The 26305-nt window shown below is 39.8% G+C and overlaps 1 protein-coding gene across 2 annotated transcripts in view; it reads right to left on the bottom strand.

Annotated features, from left to right (window-relative positions):
* The window catches only part of PIK3CG (phosphatidylinositol-4,5-bisphosphate 3-kinase catalytic subunit gamma), a 139746-nt gene that overhangs the window by 37705 nt on the left and 75736 nt on the right, over nucleotides 1–26305 (bottom strand). For both annotated transcript variants that reach the window (XM_082254381.1, XM_082254382.1), the window contains exons 6-7: nucleotides 24061–24207; nucleotides 2128–2218 (exon numbers count right to left, since the gene is read on the bottom strand). In XM_082254381.1, the coding sequence (XP_082110507.1) occupies nucleotides 2128–2218; nucleotides 24061–24207 (238 nt within the window). The remainder of the gene's footprint in view (nucleotides 1–2127; nucleotides 2219–24060; nucleotides 24208–26305) is intronic.

Here is a 26305-nt window from a genome sequence, read left to right as displayed (position 1 = left end):
AGGGGTGTACTCACTTTTGTGAGATACTGTAGTGGTATTCTCTATGTCAGTTTGGGATGGATGCCAAAGTTATTTTTTTATGCAACCAATGCATTGATGGTTTTTACCTAAAATTTTCCTATGTCAGGTATGTATATGTGAATTGTAGCTTGTCACATTTTCTTTTCTATGATTCTCACATGTGATGCTGATTGAAGCTCCAGCACAAGCTCCTGACAAAGAGGTTACAATGAACCTACAGTTGGTGGGTTTAGGAATAGCCGATTTAACTACTCTCACCAGCATTAGGTGTATCTAGAACCCTGAAGTACAACCAAGCAGTAGCGAGGTGGCTTCATACAGTACATCTACAGGGAGTGCAGAATTATTAGGCAAATGAGTATTTTGACCACATCATCCTCTTTATGCATGTTGTCTTACTCCAAGCTGTATAGGCTCGAAAGCCTACTACCAATTAAGCATATTAGGTGATGTGCATCTCTGTAATGAGAAGGGGTGTGGTCTAATGACATCAACACCCTATATCAGGTGTGCATAATTATTAGGCAACTTCCTTTCCTTGGGCAAAATGGGTCAAAAGAAGGACTTGACAGGCTCAGAAAAGTCAAAAATAGTGAGATATCTTGCAGAGGGATGCAGCACTCTTAAAATTGCAAAGCTTCTGAAGCATGATCATCGAACAATCAAGCATTTCATTCAAAATAGTCAACAGGGTCGCAAGAAGCGTGTGGAAAAACCAAGGTGCAAAATAACAGCCCATGAACTGAGAAAAGTCAAGCGTGCAGCTGCCAAGATGCCACTTGCCACCAGTTTGGCCATATTTCAGAGCTGCAACATCACTGGAGTGCCCAAAAGCACAAGGTGTGCAATACTCAGAGACATGGCCAAGGTAAGAAAGGCTGGAAGACGACCACAACTGAACAAGACACACAAGCTGAAACGTCCAGACTGGGCCAAGAAATATCTCAAGACTGATTTTTCAAAGGTTTTATGGACTGATGAAATGAGAGTGAGTCTTGATGGGCCAGATGGATGGGCCCGTGGCTGGATTGGTAAAGGGCAGAGAGCTCCAGTCCGACTCAGACGCCAGCAAGGTGGAGGTGGAGTACTGGTTTGGGCTGGTATCATCAAAGATGAGCTTGTGGGGCCTTTTCGGGTTGAGGATGGAGTCAAGCTCAACTCCCAGTCCTACTGCCAGTTTCTGGAAGACACCTTCTTCAAGCAGTGGTAAAGGAAGAAGTCTGCATCCTTCAAGAAAAACATGATTTTCATGCAGGACAATGCTCCATCACACGCGTCCAAGTACTCCACAGCGTGGCTGGCAAGAAAGGGTATAAAAGAAGAAAAGCTAATGACATGGTCTCCTTGTTCACCTGATCTGAACCCCATTGAGAACCTGTGGTCCATCATCAAATGTGAGATTTACAAGGAGGGAAAACAGTACACCTCTCTGAACAGTGTCTGGGAGGCTGTGGTTGCTGCTGCACGCAATGTTGATGGTGAACAGATCAAAACACTGACAGAATCCATGGATGGCTTTTGAGTGTCTTTGCAAAGAAAGGTGGCTATATTGGTCACTGATTTGTTTTTTGTTTTGTTTTTGAATGTCAGAAATGTATATTTGTGAATGTTGAGATGTTATATTGGTTTCACTGGTAAAAATAAATAATTGAAATGGGTATACTGTATCTTTGATTTTTGTTAAGTTGCCTAATAATTATGCACAGTAATAGTCACCTGCACACACAGATATCCCCCTAAAATAGCTAAAACTAAAAACAAACTAAAAACTACTTCCAAAAATAGTCAGCTTTGATATTAATGAGTTTTTGGGTTCATTGAGAACATGGTTGTTGTTCAATAATAAAATGAATCCTCAAAAATACTCGTTTGCCTAATAATTCTGCACTCCCTGTATGTGTGGATGAAAATCAGAAGCCTTTAGCAGCTAGGCTAGACCTTTATGCATTTCAAGGCTTTAATTTCAGTTTTAAATAAAGTGTGTTTTTTAGAAGGGAAACTAAACTGACACTTTTCTATATAACATATGACAGCATGCCTAATGAAACAAACAAAGCATACAAATAACAAACCAGACAAGCTACATTAATAAATATTAAACCTAACCAATTTTGTTTCCTGTAGAAATGCAGCCATAGGGTAGCAAACAAAGGTCCAATGTTTCGGCTTCCCAAATTGATTCCATGATTCGAAGAATCTAAACACAAAAATAAAAAGCAGCTAAGTTAGATTTAAACATCCTGTTAATACACATACATACAATGCATAAATTAATGAATTAATAGCGACAGCAACCTGAAAAAATCTAATCTTCCAAAAAATATTGATCACAGTCATCATTAGGGCATTGTCAGATGGGAGCTTTTTTGCTGCCCCTGACTTAACTAGAAGCAGGGTGTTAAAGATGTGACAATTTCACTACATTTGTAACCCAATGTCAGACAAAAAAATCTCTGCTGTTTTTTTCACAAGAGAAGGAAAGCACAAAAACTGGCAGCTGTGAAGGCACTGTGTTGTTAGCCTGTGACAGGAAAATAGGCATTTAGTGCATTTCTGACAGGATCAAAATGTATTTTTCTTCATTGGCAAGGTTTCTAAAAGGCATAAAACATGGAGAAATGTGTATGTACTGCAGATATATACTGCATATCTTTTATTCATTTTACCATGAAATGCACTAGCTAACAATATTTTGTCTTTCTTGGATTTAGGCGCAATGAAATGCTCTAAAGGTTTAATAAGTGTGTACCTCTTGTTTCTTTTGCATATCTTAATTAGATGCTAAACGTTTTACTTTTGTTCACTGGTTAAAGCATGGCACAATAACGTGCCTTACTGGCATGCTAGATTGAAAGGTCTTGCTTGAATATCTAGAAGAAATTATAGATTACATGAGCCCTATGTAATTTGACCTACATTATTTTAAGCTCTTCTACAGTTCTACTACTGCTTATAGATTATGAAGTGACATTCTCCGCACCATAATATAAAAAAGGGAGAATTTGAATGCCTATATCATGTAATCTCTAATGTTTGCAAAACATCCATGGAGCCACATATTTCTTTCTGTTCAAAAGTTTTTATTCAAGTTTTACATATAACAAACAGGAAAAAAGGGACTCACATTTGAAAGCATTGACTGTAATCACAAGGCTGAGGCCTATATATATAGGCCAAATAAGCATACAGGCAGCTATAAACCTATACATCATCACCAATGAATACAGTGAGAAAGGCATATGCAAAAATCGGGACATACCTGAAACAACAAGAAAACAGGTGGGGATAGAAAAGAGAAGCAATTCAATGGTGTGGGAGGAAAAAAAGAGCTGAAAGGAAAAAAAAGAGCTGGGGGGGGTCTGTTTGTGTCAGAGGGAGAACAATTTTAGTGGCACCAACCAATAGCAGCATAACATTAAGGCTGAAGAAACTGGTCTATCCACGGTTGGGGACACGGTCATGTAGGGTGGTGAGAATCTTGCCATGAATCAACTTCTGTTAAGCTAAGGGTGGGGTTTTTTCAGGCAGCTGTCATTGCCTGTTTGGCTGCTGTAATAGTTTGCAGGAGAAGTTTGAACTGGGCAGTGGTTACATTTGGGGGATGTAAATTCATTACAGCAATATTGGGATCTGGAGCAATAGTCTGGAGAGGACAATAAAAAAATCTGTCCTAAACCTGCGAACTATGAAGCACATCCACCAGACATGAAGGTACATTCCTAAATCATCGCAGCCCCAAAAGCACTCAGCTGGATAGTGCGGTACATATGTAAGGATGCGGGCTGGGACCAGGTTCCAGAGGGAGAGAAATTTGAATGAGGTTTTCTGCATAGCATTAGCAACATTCACTAAGTAGGACCTGTTGGCCTGCCAATATCAGTTCAATTTTCTGGTTCAACAGTGATACTGAGGTTAGACTCCCATTTACTAATATAGGATGGGGGCCTAGGGAAGAGCTTGGAAAGCACCATGAGATACAAAGTGAAAATCTGTCCTGAAGCGTGGGGGTCAAATGTGGTAAGCTGGTCCATCGATGAGAAGGGGGGGAGTTGGGGAGAAAAATGTAAAAGTGACGAAAAAGTTCTGCTGATGGGAACTGTGTGAGAGCTGGCATAGGGTTGGAAAAGGAAGGATCCCATCAAGAACTGTTAAGTGATGTGGAGCCTCACTATTCTTAAGCAAAACCTGTTTGCTCGTTAGATAAAATAAAGTAAACTATTCTCTCATGGCTGATAAAGCAGGTGATTGACAGTTACTGACTTAAATTACAAGGGGATAAAACAAAAGGTAAAAAAATGCTCTAATAATAACATTTTGCAAATGTAATAGTTTATAAAATATATGAATGAGAACCATTTATAAAAAATGGAAAAAGATTGGATTTTACTATACAAACAGTATAAATTATGAATCTGCATGAATTGCTACATGTGCAATCGTTTGATAAAATGCAAGAATGTTCAGATAGGTGAATATATTTGTAACATTAACCACTTTAGGACTGCTCACGTTGCTGCTACTGCAGCACAGTGACAGCTCTGAGTTCAGCGATGTAGACCTACGTTGCTGGACTCCTAGCTGTCTCGAAGGCTCGCTGCCGCTGTGTTTAGACACAGCGGGAGTCGGGCCGTAGGAGAAGAGGTGGAGAGGCCGCCTCTCTTCCCTGATCGTCGGGGAAAGTGTCGGGGAAAGTGTGAGAAGATCCGCCCGCTTGTGTAAACACCGCCCGCGTGTGTAAACACTGACCGACAGGGAGAGATCACAGGATTCAGCATAGCTGAACCTGCGATCTCTGTCTCTGTCACAGAACCCCCTCTCCCCACACACGTCAGTAAGCATGAGGCATACATTTAACCCCTTGATAACCAACAGTGTTAACCCCTTCCCTGCCAGTGTCATTATTACAGTAACAGTGCAAATTATTTAGCACTGATTACTGTAGTAATGTCACTGGTCCCACCAAAACTGTCAAAAATGTCAGTTAGGGGTCCGATCTGTCCACCGCAATGTCTCAGTCCCGCAAAAAAAAAATCACAGATCACCGCCATTACTAGTAAAAAAAAAAAAAAAAAAACACAATAAAAATGACAAATCTTTCCCGTAGTTAGTAAACATGATAACTTTTGCGCAAACCAATCAAAATACATTGTGATTTTTTTTTACCAAAAATATGTAGCAGAAAACAGATTGGCCTAAAATGTTAAAAAATTTTGATTTAGAATTTTTTTTTGGGGAATGTTATATAGCAGAATGTGAAAAATATTGTTTTTTTTCACAATTGTCGCTCTTTTTTTCAAAAATTAAAAATGGCACAGGTGATCAAATACCCCCAAAAGAAAGCTCTATTTGTGGGGAAAAAAATTATGTAAATTTTATTTGGGTACAGCGTCGCACAACCGCGCAATTGTCCGTTAAAATAACGCAGTGCCGAATCGCAAAATATGGCCCGGTCTTAAATTGGATAAAAAATGCTCATTGAGAATTTTTTTGTCAAAGACATGTAGCTAAATACATTTTTGCCTAAATATATGACAAAAATTTAATATATTGGATATTTTTTAACAGCCAAATTAGAAAATGTAAATTTTTCGCAAAATTTTTTCTCGTTTTTTTATTAATATCGCAAAAAATAAAAAGCGCAGAGGTGATCAAATACCACCAAAAGAAAGCTCTGTTTGTGGGAAAAAAAGGACGTAAATTTTGTTTGGGTACAGCATTGCATGACCGTGCAATTGTCAATTAAATTCACGCAATGCCAAGTTGAAAAAAGTGGCCTGGTCATTGAGCAGCCAAATCTTCTGTGGTTAAAGATCTAATTAACATGTAAATCATAATATATAGTTTATTGCATTTGTTGCCCATACACCCCTCACCAACATGTCAGAAAAAATAAATAAATAAAAAAAATAAAAAACAGAATCAGGAGTTGGAAAAGTATCACTCCCTTGAACTCCCTTGTGTCAGTATTTTATTGAACCACCTTTTGCTTTAATTACAGCCTTTAGTCTGTTGGGATATGTCTGAATTACTCAAGTACTGTTAAATTTCATGGTGACCGTTTGTGGACTGCAGTCTTCAAATAATTCCACAGATTTTTAATGGGGTTTAAGTCTGGGTTCTGATTAGGCCATGCATGGACATTCACCTTTTTCACCTTCAACCACCAAGTGGTCATTTTTGCTGTGCACTTTGGGTCATTGTGTTGGAAGGCAAATCTTCCCATTGACAACTTTCTGGCAGAGGGCAGCAGATATTTTGCCCCATTCATTTTTCCTTCTATCCTGACAAGTGCTCCAGTCCCTGCTGCAGAGAACCACCCCCTAACCGGATATTACAACCTCCATACTTTATTGTCAGAATGGTGTTATCTGAATGGTGAGCTGTATTGGATTTCCACCAGACATGTCTTTTGGTGTGGAGGCCAAGTAATTCAACTTTAGTCTCATTTGACCATATCACTTTATCCATGTTGCCTCAGAATCTTCAAGGTGCATTTTGGTTGTGACTGCATGTTGCCTTTCTTTAGGAGTGGCGTTCTTCTTGCAACCCTCCCATACAAGCCACATTTGTGTTGCACCAAATACCTTTCACTTCTTAAATTTAGACCTCACTGTGCTTTTAGGCATTGAGAAAGCCTTTGAATTTTTTTTCCATCTCCTGACTTGTGCCTGTCCACAACTTTATCCTGGAAATCTTTTGAGAGTGCCTTGCCACCCATAGTTTGTTTTCTTCAGTTGCACTACCGGGGACTGAAATGCTCCAGGAGAGCTCTGTTCATGCTGAGCTAATCAAAATGACCACAGCTGATCACAGCTGAAAGTCAAATGGCTTTGTGTGCCATTGAGAAGGTGATTAGTTAGACCTCATTCTGCTTAAGAAATAAAGTAATTTTTACGAGGGGGGGGGGGGGGAATCCTTTTTCAAACTCAGTGATTCCATTTTAGATTTTTTTTTTTCGGACATGTTGGTGTTATATCTTTCACTTGGATTATATGTTGCACTGAGTAAATACAGCTGGATAAAGCAAAAAATGTGTTTGTCTTCATTTCAGGCTGCAAAGCAACAAGATGTGATTTTTTTAAAGTGGATGATTATTTTCTATACCCAGTGTAAGCTTGATATATACAAGTTAAGCAGCTTCTCAATTAAGTGAGCATACAAAGAGAAACATGGAGGCAATCCTAATTCAATTTGATTTTTTTTACTATGGAAGTACATTGTAGTTCCATGTCCTTTTTAGGGAGGTAGCCATGCTGAAAAGTTGTTTAAGGAGGAAAGTATGTTGGATCTCCCATAATGCTATAACTCTAATAGAATTAAATTAAAAAAATAAATTAAACTTTTCAGTTTTCAAAAAATATAAATAGTTTTAAACATATTCAGACTGGTCTGACACAGTGAAAGGTAACTGGGAAGTTAACCAAGCGACTGAAAGGAGGTGCCTTAAAAAAGCTCACGGAGGTTGACTAAAAGTGGGAAGTACAAAATCTGGTGCAGCTCTGCGTGGTAGCCAATCAGCTTCTAACTTCAGTTTGTTCAATTAACCACTTTTGGACCAGAAGATTTTCCCCCTTAATGACCAGGCCATATTTTGTGATTCGGCACTGCGTTATTTTAACGGACAATTGCGCGGTCGTGCGACGCTGTACCCAAATAATCAATATGATTAGGGATGGAGAGACACCACGCGAACTGTCATGGTTATATACTCTAATATATAAGTATATATTACTGTTTGTATTGACCACTTTTGTGGCTGACCAATTGTTAGCCCAACCAGTTGTGTCCCTACATTCTTTCCCCCGTATGTAGTGGGGATTTCTTATACTTATACTTTTTCTTTACTCCAATACTATCTGATGATGGAATACTATGATGTTTCCTACATATGTTTACTACATTTATTTCATCTTGTGGGCGTTGGTCTGTAGGTTTGCCTTCACCTGATGTCCCCACTGGGAGCCGCGATGTGTGCCGTATGTCCTACCTTCTCCCCCTCCCCCTTTTGGCGCGGGGAATTTGGGGGGTGGAGCCGCCACACATCGGCATCACGCCCTGCGCCGGCGTGTGACGTCATTGGCGCCAACACGCCGACGACTGTTACCATCTCAGTACATATTGGGCGGCTTGCGGGACGGCTCTGCAGTGTGGCTGCCGTTCCCGCACCGATCCCATTGTATGCACTGCCGTGATGTTGGGTGCACGAGGTGGTGATTTTGGCGGCTATGTCACATGCCGGTCCGGAGCTCGGAAATGCACCTTATCGGTATTCTTTTCATACTCTCCTTACCTCTTATTCTTGGATATATTTATTTCATCATACTCATACTTTACTTTGCTGTAGGTTCCTTGGTCACTCCTTTCATGCTGCACATTGTGGGTTTTCGGTTTCCCTCTGGTATTTCTATCTATTCTATTCTATCTATCAGTGATTTCACAATTTTCATTCATTCCTTTCCACCCCCTCTTTTTCTCCTTACTGTTATCACTCTCTCACCTGCTTTTCATATTTAATCACTTTCAATACCACTCACCCCTATACCATTTCACTCACACTTCCATGATTATTACCTATTATCACCGTATACACACATATCATTTTTACCATCACACATATTTTGCACTCCATACACATGTATTATGTAATTGTTAGCAATCAATCTCATCATATACACAAACATCTCTTATCAATTAACTTAGATTATTCAACGTGGTTTATTCAGCTTCACCTTATATATTCTCCATCATACATTGACTAAATATTCACAGGTAGATAGCATTCAATATATAATTCACCATCATGAATGCCATTAAATACATATATAGATATATATATACAATATACTCATTTACTATATATACTCTTGCTACTTTTACTCTAGGCATTTATATTATGCATTCAAGAAAGTAATATATCTACTATACATATATGTATATAATCTGGTAATATTTTTATTTATCTAATCTAGATTCTTACATGACCATCATTTTTACCTCATACATTCCTTATTATATATTGAACATATACTCATACCTATATAACATCCAACTATATACTTACCCTACAATCTCTTTATTCATTTTAGACTCTTTTTCATGCTAATACCAGCTTTACTTTATGCATTTCCAGTTTATGCTCCTTCTGGTGTGCGGTGTGGTTTGCCTGTTACGCCCGTCTCTGTATGCCGTGGGAGACACCTAGGGTCAGGCTTTACCTCCAGCTCCAAATGCAGTCAGAGCTGACATGTAAGTTTTAGGAGACTGGGGGGTTGTGTGTTTCTCTCCCCCCCTTCTCTCCTTCTTTACTTCCCCGTCCAGCTTCTATCCATCTTTATATGATGTCATTTATTTATACTGATATACATATATCTTTTATAGATCTATATCATACAACTACTCCTGAGGAAGTGGCAACAATAAGTCCATGAAACGCGTCGAGTCTGATGTTGTTATGATTTTAAGCAATGCTTACTCTTTTATACTCCATTATGTGATTGTCATGCATCTGGATTTGGGTATCATGTACCAGCTCTGCTACCTATACTGTTTTATACAATGTACATGTCATGTCATGTGTTTTATATCATATGTGACAATAAATTGTTACCATCACCATGGCAGTAGTGTCGTGTCTCTCATACAAAGTCCCAACCTCCATTTTTATTTTCCAAATAACAGGGATGGAGACGTATGACTTTCCCATCATGCGCCTCATTCAAAATCCCAACCTTCTTCCCCCCCCTTATCTCGACTAGGGAGGAAACGGGTCAAAAAGTAGGCGCCGCATCGTCACGCACATTGCCGCGGTCTGCACTGCAGGCAGCTGCGGACAACAGGAATCACTAGGCAGCCATTTACGGTGTTCATTTACGGTGTTCATGTAAGTATACCCCTTGTTTTTACTAATAAATGGTCTGGGGATAATGCACCATTGGCTGCTTTTGTTTCTTATGTTGCATACCGAGGACTAAGATTAGCATAAGACCACCAGGGGGCACCGGTCCATTGAAGAATCTGGATGAAAGGAAGGAATATTTTCCCAGTCAGGAATTATTGAAAGGCCCTCATTGCTTGATTATCTGGTAAGAGGCTTACCTATCCCCCTCCTTTTTAGAAAAGTGTGGGAAGATTTACATCTATTCCTTTCTCCAACACAAGGTTTTTTTCTCATTGGATTTGGCTGCACACATGCCCTTTTTCCCTTGAATTCTGGTAAGAAGCAAACCTACTGCAGTGGTGGGACATCAGGCACATTGAGTTGTTTTCTGGCTGTCACTTGGAATACTACCTGTTTTGCTTTATTTACTCACTACGGAATTTGTCACCTTCACTTGGACTTTGCATTTCCGTTCGCACCTGTGCATATCTTTATATTTTGGTGCTCTGTTTTGCCTTATTTAGTCATCACGGACATTTGTATTTGCATTTGGACTTTGCATTCAATTTTTACTTTTGTATTCAATTGTGTTTTTGTAAACTATCCCAGCACATATTAATTTTATAAAGGTATATATGGTTTGGGTTAACACCTTAACAGTCTGTTGCAGAATAAGACTGTTTGCTTTTTGTTTTAAGCACAATATAGTGTTTCTTCTTTTGCAGAACACCAGTACACTTGTTTAGTATAACTACGGGAAAGATTTATGTAATTTGGTTTTTTTTGACTAGTAATGGTGGGGATCTGCGATTTTTTGCGGGACTGCAACATTGCGGAGTACAGATCGGACCCCTGACTGACATTTTTGACACTTTTGGGAGGGCCAGTGACATTACTACAGTAATCAGTGCTAAAAATATGCACTGTTATTGTAATAATGACACTGGCAGGGAAGAGGTTAACACAGTAAGTGATCAAGGGGTTAAATGTGTACCTAGCGGCGTGTTTCTAACTGTGGGGGGGGGGGCGTGCCTGTGAAATGATCACCGAGATCGGTGTTCCTATATAGCAGGATCACAGGCGCTCTGTGATCATTGCAGAGAGAAGAACGGTCAGCTGTGTTTACAACAGCTGCCCGTCCTTCTCTCTCAACGGGGAGCAATCGCGGGTGTCAGGTGGTAATCGGAGCCGCCTGCCCAGTGCATCAGCATCCCCGCTGCCGAGTGGGGGCGGTAGCGCCGCCAGCGGCACGCCTGTCCTCTAGCTGCAGGCGCTCGACCGACGTATACCTATGCAGGAGGGCCGCCCTGCCACAGTATAACTGCGGCGGGCGGTCAGGAAATGGTTAAGCTTTGAAAAAACTGGAAGCTGATTAGTTTCTATGCAGAGCTGCACCATATTTTGTACTCTCCAATTATAGTAAATTAACCCTAATGTGTTTATGTGAAAGAGGTGTGAGGCTTAACAATATCTAAAACCGATCACCATGGAGTCCTTGGTTTACAGCAGACATCCCACACTTCAGGCTGGATACAGGCAATATACAGTGTGGAAAATAATTATTTGATCCCCGGAAGATTTTGCAAGTTTGCCCACATACAAAGGAATGAAGGGTAAAAATTATTTTTATCATAGATGTATTTTAAATGATAGAGACAGAATATTAACCAAAAATCGAGAAGCAAAACACATGATACCAATGTTATAAATGGAGTTGCAGTTCAGTGAGTAAAATAAGTATTTGATCCTCTATCAACCAGCAATAATTCTGGCTCCCACATACTGGCTACAGTATGTGCGTATGTGGTACACAGATTAGTCCTGTCAATTTAGGAAGGTGCTCCTAACTTCAACTCGTTATGTGTATAACAGAATCCACAAGTTTTCCTTCTTCCATTCAATATGTGATAGTGAATATGGGTTATTGCGCTCAGCAGTATACTCACAATAAAGTGCTAATGCATAAATAAATGAACCAATATTTAAAGGTGAATATTCCAATGAATATAGCAATAATAAAATTAATAAACATAGTCCTTGAAAAAGTGCTCGGTGCAAACTTTAAGTTCCAGCAGCAAATACAATTGGACTTGATGTGAAATGCCTTCACCAATCACCATACACCCAGTGCTCGGATAAAATACTTCTTACCAAAAGAAGTTGACCCCTTAGTTATAGGGGGTCATGATCGCAATGTATCTCCACAAGAGCTCCAAAATCTCCTATTACAGTCTTCACATCCAGTGTGTGATAAGTCAGAGGTAAACAGATGACTCCGAGACTCCGGACAACATGTCATAAGAAATAAGGAAACTCCAATAGCGTAATATTGCCATATAAAGAGATTTAATAAAAAGTAATGCACTTACTCCATAGTGGTAAGTAAAACGCCACAGTAGTACAAATCGTTCAGCTTCTCCTGGTGGATGGGACGCCGCTTCCGCGTCTGCGTTCCACCTCACCGGAACTCTACGGTCTCACGTTCCCGACGCACGTTTCGTTAGGCGTGCTAACGTCATCAGGGGATCATGTGACCGTACATTTCCTCACATCTTATATAGAGGTTCACACAGCTCTCAACAGCCAATCACCAGTTGCCGGAGTAGGAACCGCCCATTCTTTAGTAGATTGTTAGGTTCTTCCCTTCAGTAAGGGTGCCTCACGGGGACATGTTAGAAATAGAATTATAGGAACGACTTTTCACTATGTTTGCCGTTGAATTTAACCCTTAATTGGCCAAAAAACATTCAATGCCATACTAGTCGTTATTCCCTATACTCTCAATATCAATTCCAATTCGTAAATAATGTATTATGGGATGGGTTGCTGTGTGCTGAGATATTTAATCAATAAGCTAATCGATATACCTAAAATTACTCAATTAAATAAATAAATACATTTTATTCCAACATCCTAAAATTAACCTAAAAATTAAAATTACATAAAAATCACATAAGTTTATCTAAAATATTTTAAAAGAAGCATAAATACAGGTTGAAAATGATGGAAAATAGATGTTGTGTATTAAACTTAAAATTTAAAAATTAGAGATAAAGCAATTCAAATCAATATCAATGTTCATTCCCAATGGTTCCAAAGTCTTCATTCTATATATCCATTGGGTCTCATTCATGGAGACTTTTTTAGTCATATTTCCTCCTCTCCAATGGTTATCCACTCTGTCTATGCCACAAACACCTCCAACAGCTACTCCCCATTGGCTTATACCCCAGATAATCCATCCCAGAGGGGTTTTCAGAGGAGGGGGCGAGGTGGCGCCCCAGGTCCGAGAGGGAGAGGAAGAGGCTCCCAAAACCACCCAAATGGAAGGGGACGAGGCCACAGAGGGGGGGGGAGAGGCAGACCCTGGCAACGAGGACATGGACCCCAGAACTGGAGACCTCAACAGCAATGGTACCAGGAGAACCAATGGCAGAGAGGGAACCAATGGCAACAATGGGGAGGGGATACTTATCCCCAGTATCCACAAGAAATGACACCCCAACGAAATGGCCCACCAGGAGGAAGGGTAGAAAACAGAGGAGAGGATGTAGAGGTGGACGAAAGAGGCAAAAGGAAAAGAGAGTCCTAGGAGCTGGGATATTCAACCTCAGCAACGTCCAGTTCACTCCTGATGAATTGAAAATATTGGAGTTAGGATTAAAATTTGCTCCTGATAGAGGTGTAGACAAATTTAACACTTTCATTGACATAGAGAAATATATCAGGAAATTAAAAATCAAGAAGCACTTTATGGAAAAACCTTCCAACCAAACCTCAAATACTACAGAATATGAGGACAGCGGATTAAGAAACAAGTCTGTTTTTAATCCCCCCAAGGCTTCCAACCATTGCCTGGAAGTTTTTAAAAATATGGTTGAAGATGATGTACGGAAAATGAAATGTAAGAAACAATATACAAGGAAAGAGCTGGAAAAGGGCCTTATGGAATTAGAAAATCGCAAAGATATTGTGATACGAGGGGCTGATAAAGGAGGGGGAATAGTGGTCCTTAACAAAAGTGACTACAAGCAAGAGCTTGACAGATTGGTTGGTGACCAGGACACTTACAGAAAATTAAGGACCAACCCCACGAGAGACTTAAAACTGAAATTGGGCAAACTAGTAAAAAAGGCCAAAGAGAAGAGGATCTTAACAAAAAAGGAAGCACAATATTTAGTACCTAAAGCACCACGGCTTCCGACTATCTACCAGCTGCCAAAAGTCCACAAAAATAAGACCAAGCCTCCTGGAAGGCCTATAATTAGTGGAATAGATTCCATATTCTCCCGTATAGGAGAATATGTGGATCATTTCTTGCAGCCGATAGTGCCTCTGTATCCATCTCATCTTAAGGACAGTAAGCATCTGATTAATTTGTTAGAACAAGTGGAAGTACAATCCAATACATTCCTAGTGACAATCGACATTGAGTCTTTGTACACTAGTCTGAAACAAGATGATGTACTGAACACCACTATTGCTGCCCTTAATTCAAAAACGAATATAAAGCCACGTCAAAAAAAGTTTATTTGTGATGCCCTGAGTCTAGCCATGGGTAACAATTACTTTTGGCACGAGGGGAGCTACTACAATCAAATTAAAGGCGTTGCTATGGGCGCCAAATATGCCCCAAGCGTGGCCAATATTCTGTTAGGCCAATGGGAAGAAAGCGAAATTTTCGCAAACCCAAACCCTTCTCTAGTACTTTACAAGAGATTTATCGATGATCTACTCCTCATATGGAGTGGATCAGAGGAGTCACTCAAAACATTCCTTGAACATATCAATAGAAACAAATATGGCCTAGTATTCACAGCCACATGGGACAAAGTGTCAGTGAACTTTTTGGATCTGACCCTCGTGAAACAAGGTGGGTCTGTTTCCACTAAAAGTTATTTTAAAGAAACTGACAGAAACAGCTATATTCCCACAAAGAGCTGTCACCATCCCAAATGGCTAGGTGGGATACCAAAAGGCCAATATATGCGTATTAAACGCAATTGTAAAAATGAGGAGGATTACCTCATCCAGTCTGACCTTTTAACAGCCAGGTTTGTGGAAAAAGGTTATAGAATGGAAGAAGTGCAAAAAACAAGAGATCTAGTGCGCCAAATACCTAGGAATGAACTACTAAGAACTAAGGATAGGACCCTAGAAAATAAGGGTGAACTGGCCTTTCTGACTGACTTCAATAGGAATTACAAAGAAATTGAAGCAATTGTCCGGAAGTATTGGCCCATATTAATGAAGGACCGAACTTTGAACCAAATACTACCGGCTAAACCACAATTTATTTACAGGAAAGCGACAAACCTTAGGCATATGTTGGCCCCAAACATACCAGACCCTCCTAAAAGAAAATCGACCTTTCTGGATGTAAAAGGCTTCTTTCCCTGTGGCAAATGCAACGCTTGCCAGACGTCAAAGAAAAACCCCAGGAAGATCACCACCTTCCATTCCAGAGCTACAGGCCAAAGATTCCAAATCAACAAATTAATATCATGTAGATCCACCCACGTGACCTACCTAATCAGCTGCCCTTGTGGGCTACAGTATATTGGCAGGACTACCCGCCAATTGTCTGTGAGGATTAATGAGCATGTGGGTAATGTGAGGAGAGGCTTTCCCAAACATAGCCTCTCCAACCATTTCCGCCTGTATCATAACAAGGATCCCTCGCTTATGTCTTTTTGTGGCATAGACAGAGTGGATAACCATTGGAGAGGAGGAAATATGACTAAAAAAGTCTCCATGAATGAGACCCAATGGATATATAGAATGAAGACTTTGGAACCATTGGGAATGAACATTGATATTGATTTGAATTGCTTTATCTCTAATTTTTAAATTTTAAGTTTAATACACAACATCTATTTTCCATCATTTTCAACCTGTATTTATGCTTCTTTTAAAATATTTTAGATAAACTTATGTGATTTTTATGTAATTTTAATTTTTAGGTTAATTTTAGGATGTTGGAATAAAATGTATTTATTTATTTAATTGAGTAATTTTAGGTATATCGATTAGCTTATTGATTAAATATCTCAGCACACAGCAACCCATCCCATAATACATTATTTACGAATTGGAATTGATATTGAGAGTATAGGGAATAACGACTAGTATGGCATTGAATGTTTTTTGGCCAATTAAGGGTTAAATTCAACGGCAAACATAGTGAAAAGTCGTTCCTATAATTCTATTTCTAACATGTCCCCGTGAGGCACCCTTACTGAAGGGAAGAACCTAACAATCTACTAAAGAATGGGCGGTTCCTACTCCGGCGACTGGTGATTGGCTGTTGAGAGCTGTGTGAACCTCTATATAAGATGTGAGGAAATGTACGGTCACATGATCCCCTGATGACGTTAGCACGCCTAACGAAACGTGCGTCGGGAACGTGAGACCGTAGAGTTCCGGTGAGGTGGAACGCAGACGCGGAAGCGGCGTCCCATCCACCAGGAGAAGCTGAACGATTTGTACTACTGTGGCGTTTTACTTACCACTATGGAGTAAGTGCATTACTTTTTATTAAATCTCTTTATATGGCAATATTACGCTATTGGAGTTTCCTTATTTCTTATGACATGTTGTCCGGAGTCTCGGAGTCATCTGTTTACCTCTGGCTTATCACACACTGGATGTGAAGACTGTAATAGGAGATTTTGGAGCTCTTGTGGAGATACATTGCGATCATGACCCCCTATAACTAAGGGGTCAACTTCTTTTGGTAAGAAGTATTTTATCCGAGCACTGGGTGTATGGTGATTGGTGAAGGCATTTCACATCAAGTCCAATTGTATTTGCTGCTGGAACTTAAAGTTTGCACCGAGCACTTTTTCAAGGACTATGTTTATTAATTTTATTATTGCTATATTCATTGGAATATTCACCTTTAAATATTGGTTCATTTATTTATGCATTAGCACTTTATTGTGAGTATACTGCTGAGCGCAATAACCCATATTCACTATCACATATTGCGTTTTCACGTTTTTATTGCTGCTCGCTAGAGGAAGAAATTCCCTAATTTTTCACATTTATTTATTCATTGTTAAATATCACTCCATTTGCGCAGTTCTTTTTTCGGTTACACCGAATTTTGTTTTTCTATTTATCACTATTGTGTTGTTCGTGCAGCAATGGATATATTTGACTATATGAAAGACCGAACCACTACTGATATCTTTTCAGCACAAAGTACTGTATCCAAGGACATGGAACAGAGTGTGAAAACACTCAAAAATGTTCTTGAGAAAAAAATCCGTGTCTGGTGGGATTTGGCCACCTTGGAGCAGTACATTAAAATGAAAATAACACCAAGAAGGTTACGCTGGGATTTGGGACCCAATGATGGGCTAGTAGATCCTGATTTGAACAAAGAGTGGTTTAACTTTTTTAATCACAGTGAAGCCAGATTACTTAGTCTTATAATATCACGCAGGAAAGCGAAGATGACTAAGCTGGAAGAAAAGATCAGTGAATTAAAAACCACCCTAGAACCCTTCAAAGATAATGCTGATTTTAAAGAGAAAATCACCTCAACTCAAAAATTTCTGGATAAAATTGATAAGGATACCCGAAATAAAAAAATAAGTAAATACCAGAGAGATTTATTGGATTACAAAGAATCCAAAGTTTATAAATGGCAGGATGTCCTTGTGGGACCAAATGACATAAACACGACCAACAATCCTGTACAGTCCCCACTGGTGAGAGAAATGGGGATTGAAAGGTTCACTGACCCCAATTTCACTCCCATTGGAGGAACTCCCAATTTTGATAATGATAGCTCCTATGAATACACTGAAAATAGGAGCAATAGACCACAATATTACAACCCTTCCCAATATAATATACCCACCTCCAACAGCTACTCCCCATTGGCTTATACCCCAGATAATCCATCCCAGAGGGGTTTTCAGAGGAGGGGGCGAGGTGGCGCCCCAGGTCCGAGAGGGAGAGGAAGAGGCTCCCAAAACCACCCAAATGGAAGGGGACGAGGCCACAGAGGGGGGGGGAGAGGCAGACCCTGGCAACGAGGACATGGACCCCAGAACTGGAGACCTCAACAGCAATGGTACCAGGAGAACCAATGGCAGAGAGGGAACCAATGGCAACAATGGGGAGGGGATACTTATCCCCAGTATCCACAAGAAATGACACCCCAACGAAATGGCCCACCAGGAGGAAGGGTAGAAAACAGAGGAGAGGATGTAGAGGTGGACGAAAGAGGCAAAAGGAAAAGAGAGTCCTAGGAGCTGGGATATTCAACCTCAGCAACGTCCAGTTCACTCCTGATGAATTGAAAATATTGGAGTTAGGATTAAAATTTGCTCCTGATAGAGGTGTAGACAAATTTAACACTTTCATTGACATAGAGAAATATATCAGGAAATTAAAAATCAAGAAGCACTTTATGGAAAAACCTTCCAACCAAACCTCAAATACTACAGAATATGAGGACAGCGGATTAAGAAACAAGTCTGTTTTTAATCCCCCCAAGGCTTCCAACCATTGCCTGGAAGTTTTTAAAAATATGGTTGAAGATGATGTACGGAAAATGAAATGTAAGAAACAATATACAAGGAAAGAGCTGGAAAAGGGCCTTATGGAATTAGAAAATCGCAAAGATATTGTGATACGAGGGGCTGATAAAGGAGGGGGAATAGTGGTCCTTAACAAAAGTGACTACAAGCAAGAGCTTGACAGATTGGTTGGTGACCAGGACACTTACAGAAAATTAAGGACCAACCCCACGAGAGACTTAAAACTGAAATTGGGCAAACTAGTAAAAAAGGCCAAAGAGAAGAGGATCTTAACAAAAAAGGAAGCACAATATTTAGTACCTAAAGCACCACGGCTTCCGACTATCTACCAGCTGCCAAAAGTCCACAAAAATAAGACCAAGCCTCCTGGAAGGCCTATAATTAGTGGAATAGATTCCATATTCTCCCGTATAGGAGAATATGTGGATCATTTCTTGCAGCCGATAGTGCCTCTGTATCCATCTCATCTTAAGGACAGTAAGCATCTGATTAATTTGTTAGAACAAGTGGAAGTACAATCCAATACATTCCTAGTGACAATCGACATTGAGTCTTTGTACACTAGTCTGAAACAAGATGATGTACTGAACACCACTATTGCTGCCCTTAATTCAAAAACGAATATAAAGCCACGTCAAAAAAAGTTTATTTGTGATGCCCTGAGTCTAGCCATGGGTAACAATTACTTTTGGCACGAGGGGAGCTACTACAATCAAATTAAAGGCGTTGCTATGGGCGCCAAATATGCCCCAAGCGTGGCCAATATTCTGTTAGGCCAATGGGAAGAAAGCGAAATTTTCGCAAACCCAAACCCTTCTCTAGTACTTTACAAGAGATTTATCGATGATCTACTCCTCATATGGAGTGGATCAGAGGAGTCACTCAAAACATTCCTTGAACATATCAATAGAAACAAATATGGCCTAGTATTCACAGCCACATGGGACAAAGTGTCAGTGAACTTTTTGGATCTGACCCTCGTGAAACAAGGTGGGTCTGTTTCCACTAAAAGTTATTTTAAAGAAACTGACAGAAACAGCTATATTCCCACAAAGAGCTGTCACCATCCCAAATGGCTAGGTGGGATACCAAAAGGCCAATATATGCGTATTAAACGCAATTGTAAAAATGAGGAGGATTACCTCATCCAGTCTGACCTTTTAACAGCCAGGTTTGTGGAAAAAGGTTATAGAATGGAAGAAGTGCAAAAAACAAGAGATCTAGTGCGCCAAATACCTAGGAATGAACTACTAAGAACTAAGGATAGGACCCTAGAAAATAAGGGTGAACTGGCCTTTCTGACTGACTTCAATAGGAATTACAAAGAAATTGAAGCAATTGTCCGGAAGTATTGGCCCATATTAATGAAGGACCGAACTTTGAACCAAATACTACCGGCTAAACCACAATTTATTTACAGGAAAGCGACAAACCTTAGGCATATGTTGGCCCCAAACATACCAGACCCTCCTAAAAGAAAATCGACCTTTCTGGATGTAAAAGGCTTCTTTCCCTGTGGCAAATGCAACGCTTGCCAGACGTCAAAGAAAAACCCCAGGAAGATCACCACCTTCCATTCCAGAGCTACAGGCCAAAGATTCCAAATCAACAAATTAATATCATGTAGATCCACCCACGTGACCTACCTAATCAGCTGCCCTTGTGGGCTACAGTATATTGGCAGGACTACCCGCCAATTGTCTGTGAGGATTAATGAGCATGTGGGTAATGTGAGGAGAGGCTTTCCCAAACATAGCCTCTCCAACCATTTCCGCCTGTATCATAACAAGGATCCCTCGCTTATGTCTTTTTGTGGCATAGACAGAGTGGATAACCATTGGAGAGGAGGAAATATGACTAAAAAAGTCTCCATGAATGAGACCCAATGGATATATAGAATGAAGACTTTGGAACCATTGGGAATGAACATTGATATTGATTTGAATTGCTTTATCTCTAATTTTTAAATTTTAAGTTTAATACACAACATCTATTTTCCATCATTTTCAACCTGTATTTATGCTTCTTTTAAAATATTTTAGATAAACTTATGTGATTTTTATGTAATTTTAATTTTTAGGTTAATTTTAGGATGTTGGAATAAAATGTATTTATTTATTTAATTGAGTAATTTTAGGTATATCGATTAGCTTATTGATTAAATATCTCAGCACACAGCAACCCATCCCATAATACATTATTTACGAATTGGAATTGATATTGAGAGTATAGGGAATAACGACTAGTATGGCATTGAATGTTTTTTGGCCAATTAAGGGTTAAATTCAACGGCAAACATAGTGAAAAGTCGTTCCTATAATTCTATTTCTAACATGTCCCCGTGAGGCACCCTTACTGAAGGGAAGAACCTAACAATCTACTAAAGAATGGGCGGTTCCTACTCCGGCGACTGGTGATTGGCTGTTGAGAGCTGTGTGAACCTCTATATAAGATGTGAGGAAATGTACGGTCACATGATCCCCTGATGACGTTAGCACGCCTAACGAAACGTGCGTCGGGAACGTGAGACCGTAGAGTTCCGGTGAGGTGGAACGCAGACGCGGAAGCGGCGTCCCATCCACCAGGAGAAGCTGAACGATTTGTACTACTGTGGCGTTTTACTTACCACTATGGAGTAAGTGCATTACTTTTTATTAAATCTCTTTATATGGCAATATTACGCTATTGGAGTTTCCTTATTTCTTATGACATGTTGTCCGGAGTCTCGGAGTCATCTGTTTACCTCTGGCTTATCACACACTGGATGTGAAGACTGTAATAGGAGATTTTGGAGCTCTTGTGGAGATACATTGCGATCATGACCCCCTATAACTAAGGGGTCAACTTCTTTTGGTAAGAAGTATTTTATCCGAGCACTGGGTGTATGGTGATTGGTGAAGGCATTTCACATCAAGTCCAATTGTATTTGCTGCTGGAACTTAAAGTTTGCACCGAGCACTTTTTCAAGGACTATGTTTATTAATTTTATTATTGCTATATTCATTGGAATATTCACCTTTAAATATTGGTTCATTTATTTATGCATTAGCACTTTATTGTGAGTATACTGCTGAGCGCAATAACCCATATTCACTATCACATATTGCGTTTTCACGTTTTTATTGCTGCTCGCTAGAGGAAGAAATTCCCTAATTTTTCACATTTATTTATTCATTGTTAAATATCACTCCATTTGCGCAGTTCTTTTTTCGGTTACACCGAATTTTGTTTTTCCTTCTTCCATTCAAACCTCACAATTAGGGATGAGCTCAGGCATGTTCGGATCCTAGTCCCAACCCACCTGAGCAACCCTGCCAGGAACCCGTCACTGCACGCCGCCAATTATGACCAGTGTATGTATGTGCAGCTGAGGGCTGGGAAATGTCTCACTGCCTATGATTGACATTGTGCTGTGATGGCTTCCTGGTGGGATTCCTCAAGTGGGCTGGGACTAGGATCCAAACATGCCGATCCGAACAAAGCCCATACCTACTCACGATCATGGGCAAGACCAAAGAGCTGTCAAAGGACATCAGGGACAAGATTGTAGACCTTTATAAGGCTGGAATGAGCTACAAGACCATCAGCAAGAAGCTTGGTGAAAAGGGGACAACTATTGGAGCGATTATTCGCAAATGTAAGAAATACAAAATTACCATCAATTGCCCTCGGTCTGGAGCTCCATGAAAGATTTTGCCTCATGGGGTAAGGACGATCATGAGAAAAGTGAGGGATCAGCCCAGAAGTACACTAGAGGAACTTGTGCAAAATCTCAAGGCAGTTGGGATCACAGTCACCGAATAAACTATTAGTAACACAATACGCAGCAATAGAATGAAAATGTGCAGCGCCAGCAAGATCCCCTCCTCAAGAAGACACATATACAGGCCTGTCTGAAGTTTTCCATTTAAAATCTAAATGATTCAGAGAAGGTTTTGAGAAAGTGCTGTGGTCAGATGAGACCAAAATTTAGCTCTTTGGCATTAATTAGACTGTATTTGGAGGAAAAAAATGCTGACTATGATTTTAAGAACACCATCCCTACAGTCAAGCATGGAGGTGGAAACATGCTTTGGGGCTGTTTCTCTGCTTAAGGTACAGGCCAACCTTGCCGCATTAAGGAGACAATGGACAAGGTCATGCATTGTAAAATCTTGGATGAGATTCTTCTTCCCTGAGCCAGAACACTGAAGCTGGGTCGTGAATGGGCCTTCCAGCATGACAATGACCCAAAACATACCGCCAAGACAACAAAGGAGTGACTCAAGAAGGACGACATTAAGGTCATGGAGTGGCCTAGACAGTCTCCAGACCCTAATCCTATAAAAAATGTATGGAGGGAACTTTGAGTTGCCAATCGACAGCACAAAAATCCTTAAGGATTTAGAGAAGATCTGTAAAGAAGAGTGGACCAAAATCCCTCCTGAGATGTGTGCAAACCTGGTAACCAACTACAAGAAATGTCTTACCTCTGTGCTTGCAACAAGGGTTTCTCCACCAAGTTACTAAGTCATGTTTTGCTTGGGGATCAAATACTTGATTTACTCACTGAACTGCAACTCAATTTATAACATTTGGATCATGTGTTTTTTTCTGGATTTTTGGTTGATATTCTGTCTCTATCATTTAAAATACACCTGTGATAGAAATTATAGACCCTTCATTTCTTTGTTAGTGGGAAAACTTACAAAATCAGCAGGGGATCAAATAATTATTTTCCCCACTTTACATGTGAGTGATATTATTTGTGTGATTAATTTTATACAGCCTTTTTATTCCTGCGCCCTTGTCGTTTTATCTTTTTGACATGCTGTGATCTGTTTCCCAAGATTTATTTCTGAGGTGCTGCAGAAGTTGCTCCCCCCTAACTTCATCTTGGGACTTTGCTATGGACTTTTGACACAATGTATTTTGATATTGATATTCATATGCGCTGAGTGGTTACATATGCACAATTCTTATACATATATTTTTGGCAGGAAGTATTTAAAGGTCTAAAACAACAATTTCCCCTCTCCATATCAAATACATAGGAAGAAGTGTTCTGTAGATTTAAGGAAAAACTGTGAGCGATATAGTACAGTACACACAAAGCGCACAGGAAGTTTTAAGCTCCCCTTTTTAGCACTTGTTGAACAGATATTACAAAATACTTTTCCAAAGGCGAGCATATACAAGATATTCACTATTATGGTTTATCTGCACCTAAAACAGTGAATCCCAGATAAGTTACGTTCTACTTGTATTAAAAGTAATGTGTAACAGCTATACAATATGTACTGCCCTATGCACATCAACAATTTTTAACATGCCCTATGGACATCCTGCTTCATGGATGTGACAGAATCTATGGCTACTGAGAAAACTGTAGATATCAAATTATTTAAAAAAAAGAGTAATATGTTCTCTTCCATAATGCACTAGAAAAACAGAAAATTCAGACTCGTCATCCTAAAAAGATCTTATTACATAATAAAAGAAAGATTTGAAATGGTTATTATGAACAACACAAACATATCTTACAGACACTTGGATGGGGTGTAATGTGTCACCTCATTTCTACACAAAACCAAACATAGAGTACCTTAAGCTGAATGCACTAAGTACCTGCAAAATGAGCATGTCTTGACGGAGGTCATCTCCATGTTTAAATATAATTCCAATGGTTTCATTCGACAAAGCAGTTGGGTCTGCACATTTAAATTCTAGCCATAAGGGTTTCTTTTTTGAGGCCATTACCTTGCACTTTTCTACCTAGTAGGGCACAAATTAAATGAAATTAAAACAAGAAGTTATTGTTTCATTTCTTAATAACTCAAGCGTGCTGCATATCTAAAGGCATGGCATCGGGATGCAGTTTTTATATTAAACCTGATCATATGATTATAGTAGGCAGACCCTCACACTTCGCAAATGCATGTTTACAGCTATTAAAGTGATTGTAAAGTCTTATTTTTTCCTATAAATATAACAAACATATTATACTTACCTGCTCTGTTGCAGTGGATTTGCAAAGAGCAGACTGGATCCTCCTCTTCTCAGGTCCCTCTTCTGTGATCCTGGCCCCTTCCTCCTGTTCAGTGCCCCCACAGCAAGTAGCTTGCTATGGGGGGCAACCGAGCCGAGTCAAAGCTCCCTGTGTCCATTCAAACACGGAGCCCCAAACTGACCTGCTCCATCTCTCTCCTGATTGGCTAGCTGACTTTGAATGACAGCAGCGGCAGCCAATGGCGCCACTGCTGTGTCTCAGTCAATCAGGAGGGAGATGGCTGAGACACTTGTGGACATCGCTGGACAGAGAGGGACCTCAGGTAAGTATTGGGGGGCTGACGGGGCTGCTGCACACAGAAGGCTTTTTATCCTAATGCATAGATTGCATTAAGATAAAAAAAAAAAACCTTCTGACTTTACAACCCCTTTAATCTAGTTACAGAATTGACAGGGGTTTTATTTCAACCTTACTGTTCACACATCTAATTAAATGACTGTGCTGAATCTAATAGGAACATTTCTGATATACAGCCTATTGCCCCTTTCGCTGTCAGTGAGGCATCATGTTCTTCGTGGCTTTCCCTCTTGTGAGTAGCCAATGGCATATTTGCTACATCTAGGCGATGGATCAAATCAATTCACAGGACTCCAGACTGCTCACTCTACTTGGTAAGTGATTGCATAACTGATTCCTTCGCCCACATGACAAAATGCGCCAGAGGAGCTTATGCATGCTGTGAGACAGCATGTCCACATCACTGTGGGAGATTGCTGACAGTCCAGAGGCCATTGGAGCGGTGAGAGATACAAAGTGGCTGTGTGATAGGTTTTTGTGCAGAGGACTGGCTGATTGAAAAAGGCATAGTTACTTTGGTATTCCTGCAATAAGTTACAAAGCAGAGTGAGCAGCATGGGGTCCTGTGAAGTGATTTGATCAGAGCTGCTAGTTTTATAGTTTTGAGGTGAGTGCATTGATTTTAGTTGTTTTAGAATAAATGTGTTAAATAGTAGAACACTATGAAGAGTGCCTCTCATTCTTTCCTTTTGAGTGTAATTATAATATGGGAGTCATTTTTGAAGATAAATGGAGGAGTTTGATATTAAGAATTGGAATAAGCTCTTTTAGTCCTTACGTATATTATTTAAGATGAAGAAATTTTGGTGAGTCATTCTTGTAGAGCACTGGGTGTGGTACACAATATCATGAAGGTGGATTGTGTTTTTTTAGAAGGAGAAGAAAAGATACATTGTTTCCAGGAGTGGTAATGCACAGTGTTGTTTGTTTGAAGAAGAACAAGAGAACATATACTTTGTTTCACTTGGTTTTATTTATGCATTTCTTTTTGACACAAGGTTGTGAATTTTGTGACACTTTATATTTACGGACACCGAATTTGCACAATTTTTGTTTTATTTTTCTATTAAAAGAGAAGTTTGGCATTACATAGTAGGAACCCATGTTATTCATTCATCTTGTAATGCATTACATTCCGGTATGCATATCTGGCATCTTGACTGCTAATGTTGGAGCTTTGTATTTTTCCTTTGAAATATTTAAAAAAAATGATTGCAAAGAAAAGAGAAGTTTGGGATTTAGAAAAAACTGAATTTTTGTAAAATCTTACCTGTAAAATTCCTTTCTCTGAGTCCTCCGACAGTCGCCGCCTCCTCTAAGTCATCACTGTTGGGTATTGTATTCCTATCCGCAGGAATAGCTAGGCGTATAGACTTAGTCCAAAGACAAAAGGCATTAGCATATACACACCCATGGGGGCTGTCCTATCTGGTCAATACCCCCCCTGCATCACCACTCCCAACTCAGTTTGGTAGCATAGCAGTAGGTAATAAGAACCCCAAAAGA

This window comes from Pelophylax lessonae (genome assembly GCF_965119305.1).
Source record: "Pelophylax lessonae genome assembly, chromosome: 4".
Classification (NCBI taxonomy): Eukaryota; Metazoa; Chordata; class Amphibia; order Anura; family Ranidae; genus Pelophylax; species Pelophylax lessonae.
Note: the sequence above shows the minus strand (reverse complement) of the source record. Positions and strands in the feature narration are given on the sequence as shown.